The 18,771-nt window shown below is 39.8% G+C and overlaps 1 protein-coding gene across 1 annotated transcript in view; it reads left to right on the forward strand.

The window, feature by feature from the left end:
- The window catches only part of fig4a (FIG4 phosphoinositide 5-phosphatase a), a 103,808-nt gene that overhangs the window by 54,635 nt on the left and 30,402 nt on the right, over positions 1–18,771 (forward strand). The window contains 4 exon segments of the mRNA XM_052024537.1: positions 6,182–6,279; positions 8,272–8,405; positions 16,926–17,042; positions 17,565–17,610. Of these exon segments, the coding sequence (XP_051880497.1) occupies positions 6,182–6,279; positions 8,272–8,405; positions 16,926–17,042; positions 17,565–17,610 (395 nt within the window).

An 18,771-nucleotide genomic window follows, 5' to 3' on the forward strand; every position in this document is an offset into this window, starting at 1 on the left:
GACCCACTGCAATTTTTTATGCCATACATACGACCTGAATGTTGCTTGGTAGAAAACACTGGAGTGTTAACTTTCTGATACGTAGGCAAACTCCTCTGAGCACATTTTAAGAATGTAGTCCAGTTCAGAAGGGACATCCTGATCTAGATGACTGGTCAAATATATCACAGTCTGTTTTTTCTAATGGATTGCTAGCAAGAGCAGAAAAAGGAGTATAGATGGATGAATGTGTGTCCAGAGGGATGGTGCAGGGTACAATTTGTATTCCTAAGGCATTGCGACCACTTCTGTGGAAGATAGGACCTGACGATCTGGACAGATACACCCAGGCAAGGTGGGTTCTGACGTCCTTACCGAGATGTTCACTTGTGCAGTTGGAGAAGGTGTGGCAGCGTGATTGGTACCTGAGCAGGGAGTTAGAGATGGAAACAAGGATAGAAATGCAAGACAGAAAAATAGAAAGCAAAAAAGAAGGCAGAAACAAGAAGGACAAGAAGCAAGTACAGCCACAGTAGATCCAACAGATGGGATTAATGTAAGGAAAGGTGGTTTAAGAAAAAAAGCAGGAGTTTTGTATATAAATGCACATAGTATCTGAAACAGAGTCGGTGAACCAACAGTACGAGTAGAGATTAACTGATATGATCTGATAGCCATCATGGAGACATTATTACAAAGTGATCAAATCCAAATACTTGATATTCAGAGACGTTTGACATTTAGGAAGAAGTGAGAGATAAACAGTGGTGGATTGGCTCTGCTAATAAGAGAGTCAGTCTAGGCTTAGAAGATGTAGAGTCCACTTGGGTGGATGTAGAGTCCACTTGGGTGGATGTAAAAAGAAAATCAAGGGAAAGAAGATAGTCGAAGTATTGTATTGGTCCTCCAAAATTGCCATTCTGTAGGAAAGAGTATAAAGCAAGAAATAATGGATGGGGAAGGGGTGCTCTAAATGGAGTAGTACATCAATTAAATTGGATTAATCAAATTGGATATGGTAGGCATAAGAATGAATTCATAGTACATTGGGGATAGTTTTGTAGAGCAATATGTTATGGAGGCCCAAAGGGCCAGGCTATTTTGAACTCAATATGTAATGAAACAGGTCAGAAATAAATGATCTCAGAGTAGAAGATCCCCTAGGAAAAAGTGATCACAGCATAATGGAGTTTAATATTCAGCTTGAGTGTTAACAGTTTGGCTCTAAAACAACTATGTTAAGTAAGGGGAATTACAAAGGAATGAAGAGAAATTTGGCTAAATTGTTGGGGCAACTAAGCTAACAGGTAAGATGATAGATAAGCAGTGGCAAACACTTGAGGAGATAATTAATGGTCCCCAACAAAAATATATCCTAAGAGGAAAGATTCTAGTGTGGGGACCATGGCTAACTGAGGAAGTTATGGAGAGTATTATGGCATAAGGTAATAGTAGGCCCGAAGTGGCTAGAGAGATGCTGGATGCAGTGGTTGTAATCTTCCAAAAATGCTTGGGTTCTGGAGAAAAGGATTTGAAAACTGCTCATTTGTTACCCCTAATTACAAAGGTCAGAGGTAAAAAGCAGGTATTTATAGGCAAGTTAGCTTAACGTCTGTTATCGGAAAAAGGTTAGAATCAATTATTAAAGAGGTAGTAGCGGAACATTTGTAAAGTTGTATTCTGATCAACCAGAGTCAGCATGGCTTCAAGGGGAAATCATGTCTGAAAAATTTATTAGAATTCTTTGGGAAAGTGTTAGCCAGAGTGGATAGTGTAATATGTTTGGATTATCAACATATTTAACAAGGTGCCATATAAAACATTACTTCACAAAATAAGAGATCATGTTGGTTGTAATATATTATGAATGGAAGATTGGCTACTAACAGGAAGAAGCAACCAAAGTTAAGAAGGTCATTTTCAGGTTGGCAACCTGCAACTAGTAGGGTGCCATAGGGATCAAAGCAGGGATATTTACAAAATGTATTAACAATTTATAGGAAGGAAGCAAATACATATACTGTAGCCAGATTTGTGGATGATACAACAGTGGGTGGGATGGCAAGTTGTGAGAAGGATACAAACAGTTTACAGGGTTAAATTGGAGACACAAGAGACTCTGCAGACGCTGGAATCTGGAGCAACACACACACACGATGCTGGAGGAACTCAGCAGGACAGGCAGCATCTATGGACTAGAAAAGAAGAGGGCAGAAGCTAGAATAAGGAGGTCGGGGAGGGGGATGAGCACACGTAGGCAGGTGATAGGTGAGTCCAGGTGAGGGGGAAGGTAGGAGGATGGGGAGGGGGGAGAAGTAAGAAGCTGAGAGGTGACAGGTAGAAGAGGCAAAGGGATGAAAAGAAGGAATCCAGTAGGAGAGGGCAGTGGACCATGGAAAAAAGGGAAGGAGGTGGGGAATAGATAGGCAGGTCATGAGGGCAGGGGAAGGAATGGGCAGGGGAAGGGATGGGAAGTGGAAGGGGACCTCAGGAATGAGGGAAGACAAAGGAGGGAAAAAAAGGGGGATGGAGAAGAGGTGAGGAGTTATCAGAAGTTAGAGAAATCGATGTTGAGGCTGTCAGGTTGGAGACTACCAAGGCGAAATATGAGGTGTTGTTCCTGCAACCTACATCTGGCCTTAACGTGGCAGTAAAGGAAGCCATGGATAGACATGTTAGTATGGGAGTAGGATGAGGAATTGAAGTGGCTGGCCACCAGGAGATCCTTGCTTTTATTGCAGATGGAACGAAGGTGCTCGACAAAGTGGTCACCCAATCTGCGTCGGTTCTCACCAATGTAGAGGAGGCTGCACCAGGAGCACTAGATGCAGTAAATGACACCGTTGGATTCACAGGTGAAGCACTGCCTCGCCTGAAAGGACTGTATAGGGCCCTGAATGGTGGTGAGGGAGGAGGTGTAGGGGCAGGTGTAGTACTTAGTGCGGTTACAGGAATAAGTGCTGGGAGGGTCATCTGCAGGGAGGGACGAGTGGACAAGGGAGTCGTGGAGAGAGTGATCCCTATGGAAAGCTGGGGGGAGGGGAGGGAAGATGTGCCTAGTGGTGGGATCCCATTGGAGGTGGCAGAAGTTGTGGAGAATGATGTGTTGGATGCGGAGGCTTGTGGGGTGGTAGTTGAGGACAAGGGGAACCCTGTCTCTGTTATATCGTTTGGTCGGGGGGTGGGGGGGAGGTTGGTTGGTGGGGTGAGGGCAGATGTGCAGGAAATGAAGGAGATGTGGGTGAAGGCAGCATTAATAGTGGTGGAAGGGAAACCCCGTTTACTGAAGAATGAAGACATCTCAGATGTCCTGGAGTGGAAAGCTTCATCATGGAAATGAGGGAAGACAAAGGAGGGGAAGCAGAGGGGAGATGTGGCGGAGACAGAGGAACTGGGAGAAGGGGATGGCATCCTTGCAAGTGACTAGGTGAGAAGGGGTGTAGTCAAGGTAACTGTGGGAGTCAGTGGTTAATCTGTCTCCGGAGATGGAGACAGAGAGATCCGTAAAGGGGAGAAAAGTGTCAGAGATCGACCATGTAAATTTGAGGACTGGGTTGGAAGTTGGAGGCAAATTTGATGAAATTGACAAGCTCAGAATGGGTGCAGGAAGCAGCTCCAATGCAGTCATCAATGTAGTAGAGAAAGAGTTGGGCCCTAGACAGTCCATCCAGGTGAGGCAGTGCTTCACCTGTGAATCCAGTGGTGCCCTTTATTGTTTCCAGTGCGGCCTCCTCTACATTGGTGAGGCCTGATGCAGATTGGGTGACCGCTTTGTTGAGCACCTTCGTTTCATTTGCCACAGAAGCAAGGGTCTTCCAGTGGCCATCCACTTCAATTCCACATCCTACTCCCATACCGACATGTCTATCCATGGCTTCCTGTACTGCCACATTGAGGCCAGATGTAGGTTGGAGGAACAACACCTCATATTTCGTCTTGGTAGTCTCCAACCTGACAGCCTCAACATTGACTTCTCTAACTTCTGGTAATCCCTCCCCTCTTCCCTCCCCCCACCCTATCTTATTTTTTTTCCTCCTTTGATTTCCCTCATTCCTGAGGACCCCTTCTCTTTCCCCTTCCACCACCCTCATGACCTGCCTATCTATTCCCCACCTCCTTCCCTTTATTCCATGGTTCACTGTCCTCTCCTACCAGATTCCTTCTTTTCAGCCCTTTGCCTCTTCTACCTGTCACCTCTCAGCTTCTTACTTCTCCCCCCTCCCCCACCCTCTTTATCTTCTCCCTCTCACCTGTCAGCTGAACTCACCTATCACCTGCCTGCATGTACTCCTCCCCCGACCTTCTTATTCTGGCTTCTGCCCTCTTCCTTTCCAGTCCTGATGAAGGGTCTCGACCCAAAACGTCGACTGTTTATTTTTCTCCATGGATGCTGCCTGACCTGCTGAGTTCCTCCAGCATTTTGTGTGTGTTGCTACAGGGTTAAATTAATAGAATAAATGAACTGGCAAGAAGTTGACAAATGCTGTGTAATGTTGGAATACAAAATTGTTCACTTTGGAAGGGAGTATGATAAAACATTTTAATGGAAAAAAACTGCAAGAAGCTGCAGCACAAAGAGATTTGGGGACTTTTGTGCATGAAATACAGAAAGCTAGCATACAGGTGCAGCAGCATATTCGGGAAGACTGAGAGAACTTTGGCTTTTCTTTCAAGGGAACTGGGGTTGTAAAAGTTGGGGAAGTTTTACTTCAGCTGTGTACAAGGTGCAGTATGGTAGGCAGGTCATTTAGGGCTGAGATGAGGAAGAATTTCTCATTGTTTTGGAATTCCTTGCCCCAGAAAGCTGTGAAGACTTAATTATTGAATGTATTCAAAGCCGATGTAGATTTTCAATCTACAAGGTAATTGAGGGATATTGGGGAAAGGACAGTAAACTGGATAAGTACTGTTGGTCAACCATTATTTTTTTGAATTGTGGAGCAGGCTCAAGGGGCCGAATGGCCTACTCGTATTCCCATTTCTTACCATCTCATTGTTTTAAGGCCCAAATTTAAGAACAGGATTTTAGCAATTCTTGCCACTGTAGTTTCAAGACGGAACTCCTATTTTGATAAATTTGGTGCTAAAGCAAGAATTTTAGTTTCAGTTGAAGATATTTTCTCCAAAATCCAAAATATGCAAATGCTGTATGTCTGAAATAAAAACAGTAGATCTTCCACAGGTCAGTCAAAAAAAGTCGTGATCTAGGGATGATGTGCTCCTTGTACCAACTGACTTGAGTTCTGAAGTCTGGTAAAACGCTGTTTTCTTTCAAAGGTTACCTGTCTTCCATAATGTACCATCCTGAAATTAAATCTTCAAAGGTGCTTATGTTAATTTCTGCATTAATTATGGTGCAGGTTGAATGGCTGTCAAATTACTTAGCATTGTAATTATCTTCCTTATTCCTTCCAAGTAAAGCCACATATGAAAAATTTCCTTTTGACTTGCATCTCCTTCTGTATCTAATTTTACAATGGATCAATGGCGCATAGTGTTTGAGAGAGCCAGACTGACAATCAGTTGAGGGCCTCTTGCACAAATGCAGAATTTCTGAACCTCCTTGCACTTTCTTGCTGCTGTCATCCTTACTGCGCTCCAGTGACTCATTGTGTCCAGCAGTGGAATGTTCCCACATGCCACTGAATCTGCTGCAGGTTAGGTTTGATGCAATTTTGTTGACCCCATTCATTTCAATGTAATGGAAATCTCCAAAGGAGATATGTAAAGTTCAGGTAATTTCCATTAATTAATTGAGTTAATTTAAATTGATTTAATTGTGTTTTCTGATATTAAAGCTTTTAAGTTTTTTTAAATACTGTTTGAATAATTGTAAATGCCAGAGATATTTGCAAAGTGTTGATTATTTTGACATCTGGTAACCTTGGCATGGCTTAACCAGCTGTCAAAGTTTATCTGTGATTGTGCATCAGCGATAGATCATTGCTATGTTAATTTTGGTATACTCAGTAATACTTTTGTTTTCTTTTCTATTTCCTTAAATCTAGAAGATCAGATGAACAATCCAGCCCTTATAGATGTTCAAAAGGATGAAATCCACAGGCATATTTTCCTTTTGAATGTCAGAATCCCTGCTTAAATGTGTAATAGAACAATAATGTTGTATTAACATTTCTTGTCTCTCTGTATTGATTTTTTTTTTACTCTTCTATTATTCTATTTTTTTTCTTTTCATTTACAGTGGATCAGGCAGATCCATTTGCCCACATAGCAGCCCTTCATTTTGACCAGATGCTCCAAAGGTTTGGCTCTCCTATTATTATCCTGAATCTGGTTAAGGTGAGTTTCCTACTGAGCAATTTCATTGAAACATGCAAAATCTTTACAAGGTTTGACAGGGTGGATGTAGGATGATGTTTCCCCCTGGGGTCACAATTTAAGGGTTAGACCATTCGGGACTTGGCCGAAAAGAAATTTCTTTGTCCAGATCTTTGGAATTCTCTACCCAAGAGGGCTATGGAGGCTCAGTCATTGAATATAATAAAGACAGAGATTGCTAGATTTTTAAATATTAAGGAAATCAAACAATATGGAGTTAGTTCAGGAAAGTGACACTAAAGTAAAACGTCAGAAACACTGCCCAGTCCATTACAGGCTCATCACTTCCTTCCATCCAGTCCATCTTCACAGTGCGTTGTTTCAGGAAGGCTAAGAGTATCATTGAGGATACCTGTCACCTTAGCCATCCCCTTCTACTTGGGAGAAGATACAGGAACTTGAATGCGTGGATGACCAGAGTCAAGAACAGCTACTTCCCCACTGCTATCAGACTTCTGAACGAATCATTTCTTTCACATCCCTTCCTGGTGATGCTGCCATGTTCTCAGACTCTTAATCCTACCTCTGAGTTATTCCATTGTTGTCACTTCAGCATTTCATTTTGCACTGTTTCAGACTGCACTGCAATCTTTGCACTATTCTGTTTTTTGTGCTCATTGCTGTATTTATTGTTGTATTTATTATTACCACGTATACTGTTTACTCTGTGAGCTTCACATGAGCAAGAAATTTCTTTGCACCCTGGTGTGTATTGACAATAAACTAATCTGGATCTTATTGACGGGCAGACAAGACGTGAAGGGCCATGTGGCCTACTCCTATTTCCTATGAATTTTTAAAATGCCATATTATGGTTATGTTGGTAATGAATAGTGAATATCAATTTTCAAATTTTCTCCCTCTTTCCACATAGCAGTTTTCTCCCCACCTTCAAATCTTCTGCAGTAGTATTCTATAGTCCCCAGCAGCCATATTATTCCATTCACAGGAACCACCCTGAGCTTCCTGTTGCCTGCCACTTTAATTCTCCATCCTACTCCCACTCTTGCCTATCTGTCAGAGGCCTCCAGCACTGTTATAACAAGACAAAAATACAAGGTTGAGGAACAACACTTCATCTTTTCTCTGGGCACGTTGCAACCTTCTGGACTCTATATCAAATGTTCCAACTTTAGATGACTTGCTTTCTTTGTCTGTATCAGAACTGGCCATTTCTGCTGAAAATAATTTGAGTTTAAGCATCTGCAGATTTTTTGATTGTCATTTTGATATGACCAGCTTCCCATTTTTTTTTCAATATATGCAGATTTTTACAAATTAATTTCAACTTTAATAATTAAAACAATCTGAACTTGCATTAATCCTGAGAAAGCCCACTGGTAATGTGTTGCATTTTGTGGAAGCCCACCTTGAGAATGTTAGCTTTTACTTTTGACATTGCCAAGCACCTTACTGCTTCAAAATATGTAAGTTGATTGCATTGTTTTGATTTGTTCAGGCTTGCATATGAATCTACTGCCAAAAAGACAAGTAAACATCATGAATCTCTGCTTTGCTTCTGAAACTGTTCTGAAACTAAGCCATCCACTAATGAGACAGCATTGCTTGTTGTGCATCCAGTATTGAATGAGCTGCAGTAGTCTTTGACTCCTGCACAGAAATTCCACTCTTCTTTATGACTTTGATCCCAAGGTGTACCAAATTCTTCACAACCTTGATGTACTATTCAATCCTGAAATGAGCTTCAGACACTGTCTATCTTTGTGCCATTTAATGTTGTGTGCAATTGACAATTTAAAAAGAGAGGCATATACTGCATCATCTGCAGAGCTGAGGATTACATAATCAAGACTGCTAGATCATTTACTGGGTAGCTTAATATAGCGTTCCTTCTTTTCAATTTCATTGAAGAAGTGGAATCCATTAAATGATTCATACCGAACTCTCTCTGCTATCAGTTTTAAAGATATTTTCTAAATCCTTTTTTTTTAGAAACGTGAGAAAAGAAAGCACGAAAGGATATTGAGCGAAGCCCTGTTTTCTGCAGTTACATATCTGAACCAGTTTCTACCACCTGAGTATGGCATTCACTATATAGCATGGGATATGGCCAAATATACTAAAAGGTAAAATATTTACTTTTAATCTGACTGGAAATCGAATAAGGTAATTGTTTAAATGGCGTTCATGTCTTGATCTTGCCGCTGAAGCTTCATGAGATCTCCATTTCCCAATGCCAAATTGCTTGTTTCCAAACCTCATTGCTGCCATGGTCCAAATGTACAAATGAGTTAAATTCTACAGGTAAGGTAAGGATGACTATCTTTGACCACGTGAATACTTGGCAATGTGTGATATCATGGAATTTTAGGAAAATTAAAACCAGAGAGAATTGAGGGGAAACATGCCAACCTCGAGCCATGCCTAGCTCAAAAGATGTGTTAGATTTATGGCTGTTAAAGGCTAATCATCTACAGTAAAATCCTAAGGCTGAGGAGGTCATATCCTGCACCCAAGCCATCTTCAGTTGCTTCACTGACAATGTGTACTCCATCATTGTTGGATTGTTCACTAAAGATTGCACATTACTGAGTTCCATTCATAATTTCTCAGAGAATGAAGCATTCTGTGATACATCCTCTAAGATCTGGATAACATTCTGGGCTTGGGATAATAGGTATTAAGTCACGCTCTTGTTATATGAGTGTAAGAGAATGACCATCTCAAAAAAGAAAATTTAACAACCTCCCATGGACATTAAATGGCATTGTGTTGCTTTTCTCCTCCCATGGTGGGAGTCACCATTGACCAGAATTGTAATTGAACCAGCTCATAAATACTGTAGCTTTGAGAGCAAGTCAGAGAACAGGTATTCCACAGTGACTGATTCACCTTCTGACTCCCCATTGTCTTTCCATCATTTTCACGGCAGAAGTTAGGAGTATAATGGAATCCTCTCCACTTGCTTGAATAAATGCATTTACGAGAGAACAGGCAGACCCGTTTTCTGATGTATGCCATCTACAATAACTGCACCAGCAGCTCTCTTAAGACTTTCTTGACAGCGCCAACCACTTGAATAAGGACAGTAGATGCATGGGATCAGCACCACCTCCAAGGACTCCTCAAATTCCCCCCTCCATTCTGATGGAAATAAATTGCCATTACATCACTGGATCAACGTCCTGATGTTCTTTGCCAAACTGAGCTGTGGAAGTACCTTCACCTTGCATTCTGTGACAGTTCAAGAAGGCAGGTCACCACCAGCCTGGAAGTAATGAGAGTAGATCAATAAATGATGAGTTTTCCAGCAATGCTACATCCCATGTCCAAAAAATAGAAATAATCATAGAGTCATACAGCACAGAAACGGGCTCTTCAGTCCAATTGGTTCATGCCGACCAACGTTCCCATCTAAGCTAGTCCCATTTACCCACGTTTGGCCCACATGTACCTGTCCATAGACCATTTAAATGTTGTTAATGTACCTGCCTCAACTACTTCCTCTGGCAGCTCATTCCATTTACTGACCACTCTCTGGGTGAAAAAGTTGACCCTCTGATTCCTATTAAATCTCTCCCCTTTCACCTTAAACCTATGCCCTCTAGTTCTTGATTCCCCATCACTGGGAATAGGACTGTACACATTCGCCCTATCTATGCCCCTCATAATTTTATACACCTCTATAAGATCACCCCTCATTCTCCAATGCTCCAATGAGAAAAGGTCACAACCTGCTCAACCTCTCTCCATAGCTTAGTCCCTTGAGTCCCAGCAACATCCTTATAAATCTCTTCTGCACTCTTTCCAGAATACTGGCATCTTTCCTATAGCAGGGTCACCAAAAGTGAACACAGTATTCCAAATGCGGCCTCACCAATGTCTTGTACAACTGAAACATAACATCCTAACTTTTATACTCATTACCCTGACTGATGAAAGTCAATATGCTAAAAGCCTTCTTCACCACCCTGCGATGCCACTTTCAGGGAATCATGTTGTATAACACTCCCTAAGGCCCTACCGTTCACTGTGAAATTCCTATGCTCATTTGTCTTCCCAAAATGCAACACCTTGCAGTTATCAGAATTAAACTGCATTTGCCATTTCTCAGCTCACTTACCCAGCTGATCAAGATCACTCTGTGAATCCTGATAACCTTCTTCTCTGTCAATGACACCACCTATTTTAGTGTCATCTGCAAACTTACTAACCATGCCTTGAACATTCTCATCCAAATTATTGATATAGATGACAAATAGCAATGGGCCTAGCACTGAACCCTGGAGAACACCACTAGTCACGGGCCTCAGTCCGAAAAACAGCCTTACACCATCACCTTCTGCTACCCACCATCAAGCCAATTGTGGATCCAATTAGCTAGTCTCCCTGGATCCCATGTGATCTGGCTTTCCATAGCAGCTTATCAAAGGCCTTACTGAAGTTCACATAGACCATATCTACCGCTCTGCCCTCATTGACCTTCTTGGTTACTTCTTCAAAACACCTAATCAAATTCGTGAGACATGATCTATGCACAAAGCATGCTGACTATCCCCAATCAACCCCTGTCTTTCAAAATGCTTGTATATCTTATCCCTCCAAATCCCCTCTAGCAGCTTACTTACCACAGATGTTAGGCTAACTGGTCTATAATTCCCAGGTTTTTCTTTGTAGCTCTTCTTAAGACACAACATTAGCAACCCTCCGGCCTTCCGGCACTTCACCTGTTGCTAATGATGATGCATATATCTCAGCCAGAGCTGCTCAATTTCTTCTCTAGCTTCCCACATAATCGATGGAGGTGTGTTTTTATTTCTCTCTAAGTCTTGAATTTGAATTCAACTAATACTAGAGAGAACATTACCTTCTCCTTACTACCTTTGGTACTTTATAGACCTACTCAAGGGACTATTTAGGATGCATGGCAAGAAATGTTCATGTTTATTTATGAAAAGCACAGACAGATGAACAGGAAGGACAGAGGGGTTAAAAACTAGGGACATAGGATAATTGGTAGATGAGATTTGCTTTCAACTAACAAGTGGTAAAAGTTTGCAGCTTGCAGACTGAGAGATCGGTGGAGATGGGGAACAGAAATTTTCAATATACTTAACGAATATCTCTATGGGCTCTTAAAATGCCATATCCAATAGACTGTAGACTGAGGTGGGATATGGAAAAAGCTTGTACAGGTCGTTTCTTGGCCCTGCACTGAAGCAATGGACCAAAAAGCCTCCACCTGTGTTGAAACTTCATTGATTTTATAACTGTTATTGTTTTGTGTGCTCTTTGTAAGTTTGAATTTAATGTATACTGTAACTAGTGGGGTGCCACAGGGATCAGTGCTGAGGCCTCAACTAATTACAATCTGTAATATTCTGATGAAGGACCTTCAATGTGAAGTATTAACTCTTTCTTTCCACGGGTACTATATGACCTGTTGAGTGTTTCCAGTTTTTTTTCTGTTTTCATTATTATCTATATTGATTTTGTTAAAGGGGCTGAATGTACCTATAGCCAAATTTGCTTTTACAAAAACTCATGGGTTAACAATTTGTGAGGAGAACACAGCACCTGCAAAAGGATAAAAATAGGTTAAGTAATTGAGTAAGAAATTGGCAAATGGAGTATAGTCTGGTGAAAATCCAATGCTATCGACTTTGGAAGTAAGAATGAAGAAGCAAATTATCATTTAATCTGAGTGACACAAAATATTGCAATATAAGGTGAGTAGGAAGGGTAATTGCCACAAGTAGAGATATTTTAATGCAACTTCACAGGGTGGTGGTGATGCTACAGTGGGAGTACTGTTTACAGTGTTGGTCTCCATATTTAATAGAAGGTGTGCTGCATTAGAGACATTATGTAGAAAGTTAACTAGGTTGATTCTTGGGACAAAAGGGATTGGCATATAGTAAAAGGATAAGCTCTTTTGCCATATAATCATTGGAATACAGAAGAATGAGACGTGATCTGTAAGGTTCAGAGAAGATGAAAATCAAAAAGTCTGCAGGTGCTGGGAATCTGAAATAATACCAGACACACTCAGGTTAGGCAGCATCTGTGGGAAGAGAAACAGTTAACAATTCGGGTCAAAGATACTTCGTCAAACTGGGAGAGAGAAAAGGTGGTTTTAAGTTGCAGAGCAGGTGGTGGGTGGGGTTAATAGGACACCTGCAACATCGACCATCCCTCTGCCTCCACAGATGCTGCCTGACCTGCTGAATTCCTCCAGCAGTTTGTTTTTTTTTGCTCATTACAGCATCTATAGTCTCTTGTGTTTCCAGGGGAATATCTGTGATCAATGATGAGTTATAGGGGTTGTAAAACAGATTAATGAGGGAAGTTAGAGGTGATACCGTAGACAAAGCAAAGCTGAGCCAATGTCACAGCAGAATGACCAATACTGATACAGACAGAGAAAGAGTTACCTGCAGTTAGAGAATTCAATATAAAGTCCAAAATGTGTCCAGAAAGTGAAGTGTTGTTCCTAAACTGGCATTGTTTGGGAGGATGCAGAGAAGTCAGAGTGTTAGTGGGATGGAGTATTAAAGTGGTAGGCAACAAGAAACTTGGTTGCTCCTGCAGACCAAATGCAGGTGCTCTACAAAGTGATTACCCTGTTCACATTTGGTTTCTCCAGTGTTGAGGAGACTGCATTGTGAACACCGAATTCAGTATGCTAAATTGGAAGAAGTACAGTGCTGCTTCTCTTGGAAAGGCTGTTTGGGTCTGTCGGATCCGGTTATTTTCGAATCCACAGGTTCTCTCAGGAGTCCAAGAATGAGTTGAAAACAACTTGGTGCTTCACAAGGTTTTATTGGAAAAGTTTAAAACAAAGAAACAGTCACAGAGCACATGGCACTAGCTTTACTACTAGGAGATGAGCCGAGACAAAAAGAACTAAAGATGAGCTAGGGACGGGGGCGGGGAGAGAGCAAGAGAGAGATTAACAAAAAACGACACCTCTTATACCTGAGATAAGAGGTACTCCTTGGCTAACAATAGTCCAGTCAGGAAACCTATTAGATACCTGTGGCCAAACCAACCAATGAGAACACACATATTCACCTGATGGATGAACCAATAAACTAGGAAGCAGCCATTCCTTGTGCAGCCACTTGAGGTGTATTAAACACTATTCATGTTAAAAAGCTAATTAAAACAGTTGAATCCAACAGGTCCCTGGGCGGTGGGAAGGGAAGAGGTGAAATATTTTGAAGTGGATTAACAGTATCAATTCTAAGTGGAATTTACCTCCTAGTGAGGGTTTCAAGACCAGGGGTTATAGTTTTAGATTAAGGTATTGCCCATTTCGGACAGAGATGAGGGTGGATTTCTTGTAGGGGCGTGATTTCTTGTTGGAATTATCTACTGGAGAGAGCTGTAGAGGTAAAGTCATTGACTATGTTCGAGGCGAAGACTGACAGACATTTACACTACAACAGAGACAAGGGGCATGGGGGGAGAGCGAGAAAATGGTGCTGAGGCTAAAACTTGATTAGCCATGATCTTATTAACTGGCAGAACAGGCTCAAAGGACATACCTACCTGCTACTTCTGTTTCCTGTGTTCTTATTTGGTGTAGAAGCTCCTTTTGTCGTATATCTTATTCATGTTGTATTTCATAATAACATTAGGTTCCAAAAACAGAACAAAAATGCTTTATTCCCCATTGAGCACAAACTTTCATTAAAAATATACCTTTGCAATAAGCAAATAATTATAACTAGATTTTAAAGCAGAATAATAAATAGCCAATACCATACCCTAATGTTTTGCTTTCCCATTTCTATAACAAATTAATCTTGTAGTTATATTGGAAATCACCTCTGAAGGTTAAGATCTACAATCTGTCCTGTGGCTAGTAGCTATTAATGATATTTGTACTTCAAACTTTTGAAAGGTCTAACAATTAACATCGATAACGATGCATTGTTTGGTGGAATTTGTGACATTTCTTTTGATGTCTATCAGATGACTGGAAACAACACATTGCAGGCTAAAGTATAAAGTTGAAAGAGAAAGCAGTAAACCTGAAGATTGGGGATGATTTTGAAATGAGCAAAGAATGACAAAGAAATTACTGAAAAGGGAAAATAGAATATGAGACTAAACTACTAAGAAACTTAATACAGGCTGTTGGAATTTCCATGGGTAAGCAAAAATGAAAAGGCTAATGAGTACAATTGTGGGTCGCTTACAGAGACAGGATAATTTATAATGGGAAAATAAACAAATGGCAGAGAAGTTAAACAAATATTTAGTATGTATTTTTATGGAAAACAATGTGAAAACCTAAAAATCCAATGCAAGTGAGGAATTAAAAGAAATTAGTGTTAGTAAAGAAATGCCACAAGAGAAGTTAACAAGCCTGAAAATATTCAGCTTTATACAAATTAATTTCAACTTTAAGAATTAAAACATCACAACGATCTGATGATCTACATCTTCTAAAATTTCTATAGTATTTGAAATGATGCTTACAGATTGCAGGGAAGCAAATGTAATTCCAATATTTAAGAAAGGAGGGAGAGATTAAACTGGGAACTACTGTTAGCCTGACCTTATTTGCAGAAAATACTGGAATCCATTGTAAAGGATATGATACCAAGACATTTCGATTGAGTAGAGTCAATGGATAAATGGAAGGAAAATCACATTTGACTAATCTGCAGGAGTCCTTTGAAGATGTATCTCCTAAAATAGATGAAGGGAACAAGTGAATGTGGTATATTTGGATTTTCAGAAGGCCGCCATTAAGGTCCCACATTAGAGGTTAAAATGTGAAATTATGGATAATATTCTGGTATAGTTTGAGAGTTGGTTAACAGGGAAAATAGAGTAGGATTTGGAGAGTAGTCCCCTCGAGTTGGAAGACTGACTAGTATCGTACATTAGGGATCTGTGTTTGCGCCCAAGTATTCACCATCAGCTGATACTTGGTGGTACTGTTGCTTCTACATTTTCTGAGCACTTTGATCAATATCCTCCTAAGTGTCTTTCATACACACATGGACACACAGACACACATGCTATCATTACACTTAGGGACGGTCACAGGTGTCTTCACTCCAGAATCCAGGGTTCTCTGCCCTTCACAATTGGTCTTCTGCCTCAGGTGATGCTGGAGCATCTTCGCTCCCTTGGTTGGAGCCTTCAAGCAAGCCTTTGCTGTCTTTGCTCCCCGCTGGCTTCACTGGCTGCCCTGGCTTGCTGATGGGGGGTAATTATACCAGAAGACCTTCCCATACCAGAAGGGAAGCTTTGAATGCAACCCTTCAATTGAGGTAAGCGCAAGAAACTTGGGTTCCATTCAGCCTGCCTCTCTATTGTTTCTCTTTCCCTGGACCAATATTCAGTCACTAATCGATGGACCTCCATAGTGATCATTAGCACCTATTCTTGCCATAGTATCACGACCTGTGAGACTCGAACTATCTGGCACAGTTAATTTTGTGGATTTGGATTTTACACTAGTGGAAGGTCAGCTTGGCTAATTTACCCATAGTTCCTAGCTCCTTGTTGTAAGGAGCTACTTGGCCACAGTACAATATATAATGTGCAATCGTTTTGCTGTTCAAAATCTTCATAGATCTTTGCAAACTTTACTTACAACATTGCCAATTCACAAATGGGACTAGCTAGGCTAGGCATCTTGGTTGGCATGGACAGGTTGGGCTGAAGGGCCTCTTTCAGAATTGTATTATTCTTGTGTCTCTACTTTTAGGATTATCACAACAATCTCTGCAAAGCCACTGTGATTGGTATTGGAATTGGTTTATTATTGTCACTTGTACCGAGGTACAGTGAAAAACTTGTCTTGCACATCGATCGTACAGGTCAATTCATTACACAGTGCAGTTACATTGGGTTAGTACAGAGTGCATTGATGCATTTCTCATTCCTCCAGAAATTGAACTTGAGTCTGGAGTGTACTTTATCCAAAAAACAAGATGACAAACCTTAAAGAAAACTAATTACAAAGATGCACTATGGATTCCACTTTACCTCATGTCTCCTGCTAACATGCATACAGTTGCAGTGGTGTCAAGCTATACAATAAAACATTAAGAAGTTCCCATATAAAGCAAACCAAGAAGTTTAAAAATAAAACACTGCATTTTAACAATCTATAGAGTGGTAAAATAAAGGTGGTAATGCAAATAAAACCAATGTAGAAACTGAAATACAAGCTTTTTGGAGATTTTGAAATATTTATGTTGAGGGAATTACAACCCATACTTTAGCACAAGCTCCAATAATTATGGAGTAGCATGCCTTGAAATGCTCATGTGCCTCATACAACAAAGTATAACAATTTCATTTATTTATTCCAAGAATAGTTAGTAAATACCAGAGACTCTGGCAGATCACAGATATCTAGTTTATATTGGAGAATGCCACAAAACTGCATCCAGTGGAGAAACATGAATTCACAGTGCATATGTAAATACCAGATCTTGCTTTGGGTTGCATAAAGACAGGAAATTCTGACCATTTTGCCTTAATTACATCTTCAAAATACAGACCATTATAAGAATAAATATTCCTGATGAATGTATAATTATATTTTTTTGTGTTAGTCTATTATAAATATGTTAACAGAAATTTAAAGATGTAACTTTTTTCATTGTTTTTAGTAAACTGTGCAATGTCTTGGATCGGCTAAATTTAATTGCAGAAGATGTTGTGAAAAAGACTGGCTTCTTTGTTAATCATCCAGATTTTCATTCTAACTCCTTACGACCAAGTGAAAGGTGAGACAGAATATAAAATAATTTGGATACTTGGTGGCTATTAAATATGCAAAAGCAAGCCAAATAGGACTAGAGAAATAACGTTAGGGTCATTGTTTGTAATCAAGGATTACATAGTATTATTTGTGAATTATCCAGTATACTTTATCAACATGTTCATTGCATTGTAGTTATTACTTATCTAATTTAGGCATCAGTTACATTCTGTCTCACAAGTGAAGATGAAATCAACAACAATGAACTACTGCAAATGATGAACTAATACAAGCGATTCCCCATTACATGGAGGTTGCATACCTACAAGATGGGCCATATCACAATTTTCCGTAATCTGCTCAAACCTAACCTTTACAACCAGTCATGTTCCTTGCATGTTATGCATATTCCTTGCATAAATATGCCTGCATATTATGCCTTTTTATGAACCACTTTGAAATGTTTAGAAGTACAGAACAAATTCTTGTATTTTCTCATTTTCAATTCTCTCATTCATTACATTTTCCCTATTTTATTTTCTTACAGATGGAATGAACTGGGAGGATTCATTCACAATACTTGTCGTTTGCAGGTAATTAAAGGAATTGGGAATGTATTATTTGCCGCATAACATCAGAAAATATAGCTAGGTTACAAGAGTTATACTGCATATGTCCAAGATGAGTTTATGTTCCAACACAGCACACCATCTCTTTGTAGTATTTCTATTACAGCAAAGAGTTACTTTATCCAATTAATTTCAGGATTACTCAGTTAATTGTGTTAATGATTGAGGTTATTGCATATGTTTGATGCCTCACTAGCTAATTTAACATGTTATACTATGTATATCACATTATTAGTAAGAAAAATACAATCAGATTTTATTGGAATTGCAGTATTTTTATCAGGGTTTGTCTAATATAAGAAATAAAGTAACAAGGAATGTGGATGTGATAAAGGCAGTGGAAGGAAAGAATCTTAGCACAAATAAAAAAGTCATTTGTTTGGGTATAGCTAAAAACAATGTGCTCAAACTTGTCCATTGGCCTTCTAACATTACTGATGGTGTGGAGCGGAGTATAAATCATGAAAGTAAATGTGCATGTAACAAGGGTAATACAATAATCAGGAAGGACTTCAATTTACAGATAGACTGGGCAGACCATATTAGTAGTCATGGTATGGAGAATGAATTAGTAGCGTGCAATAGATGTTCTCTTTTACATCAGTATGTTGAACCAATGAGAGAATGAGCTATTTTTGACCTCAAATTTTGTATAGAGAAAGAGTTAATTAATAATCTTGCACTTAAGGGGTCTTTAGGGAAGAGAAATCACAATATGATAGCGTTATATGAAGCCTGAAAGTTATTTCATTTGTTTTGAAGCTAAGGCCTTAAATCTAAGCAATGAAGTGTATATTGGCCATGGTCACTTGGGAAACTACATTAAAATATGACCATAAACAAGCAATAGCTGGCATTTAAAGAATTAATACATAATGTACAATGCAATAACCTAAAGAACAAATTATTCAGCAATGGCTATCAAGATCTAAAGATAATTAGATCAAAGGGAAGGCTTATAATGTTGCCAGAAGAAGCAGTAAATGTGGGGATTGGGAAAATTTACAAAATTTCAGCAAAGGAGGACCAAGGCAATGGCAAGGCAAAATAGAATAAGTTATCTCAAGAGCAACATGAAAACATGATGTAAAAACTTGTATTGTTGTACAGCACAAAAACAGGCTC

The sequence above is a fragment of the Pristis pectinata genome, chromosome 10 (assembly GCF_009764475.1).
Source record: "Pristis pectinata isolate sPriPec2 chromosome 10, sPriPec2.1.pri, whole genome shotgun sequence".
Taxonomy (NCBI): Eukaryota; Metazoa; Chordata; class Chondrichthyes; order Rhinopristiformes; family Pristidae; genus Pristis; species Pristis pectinata.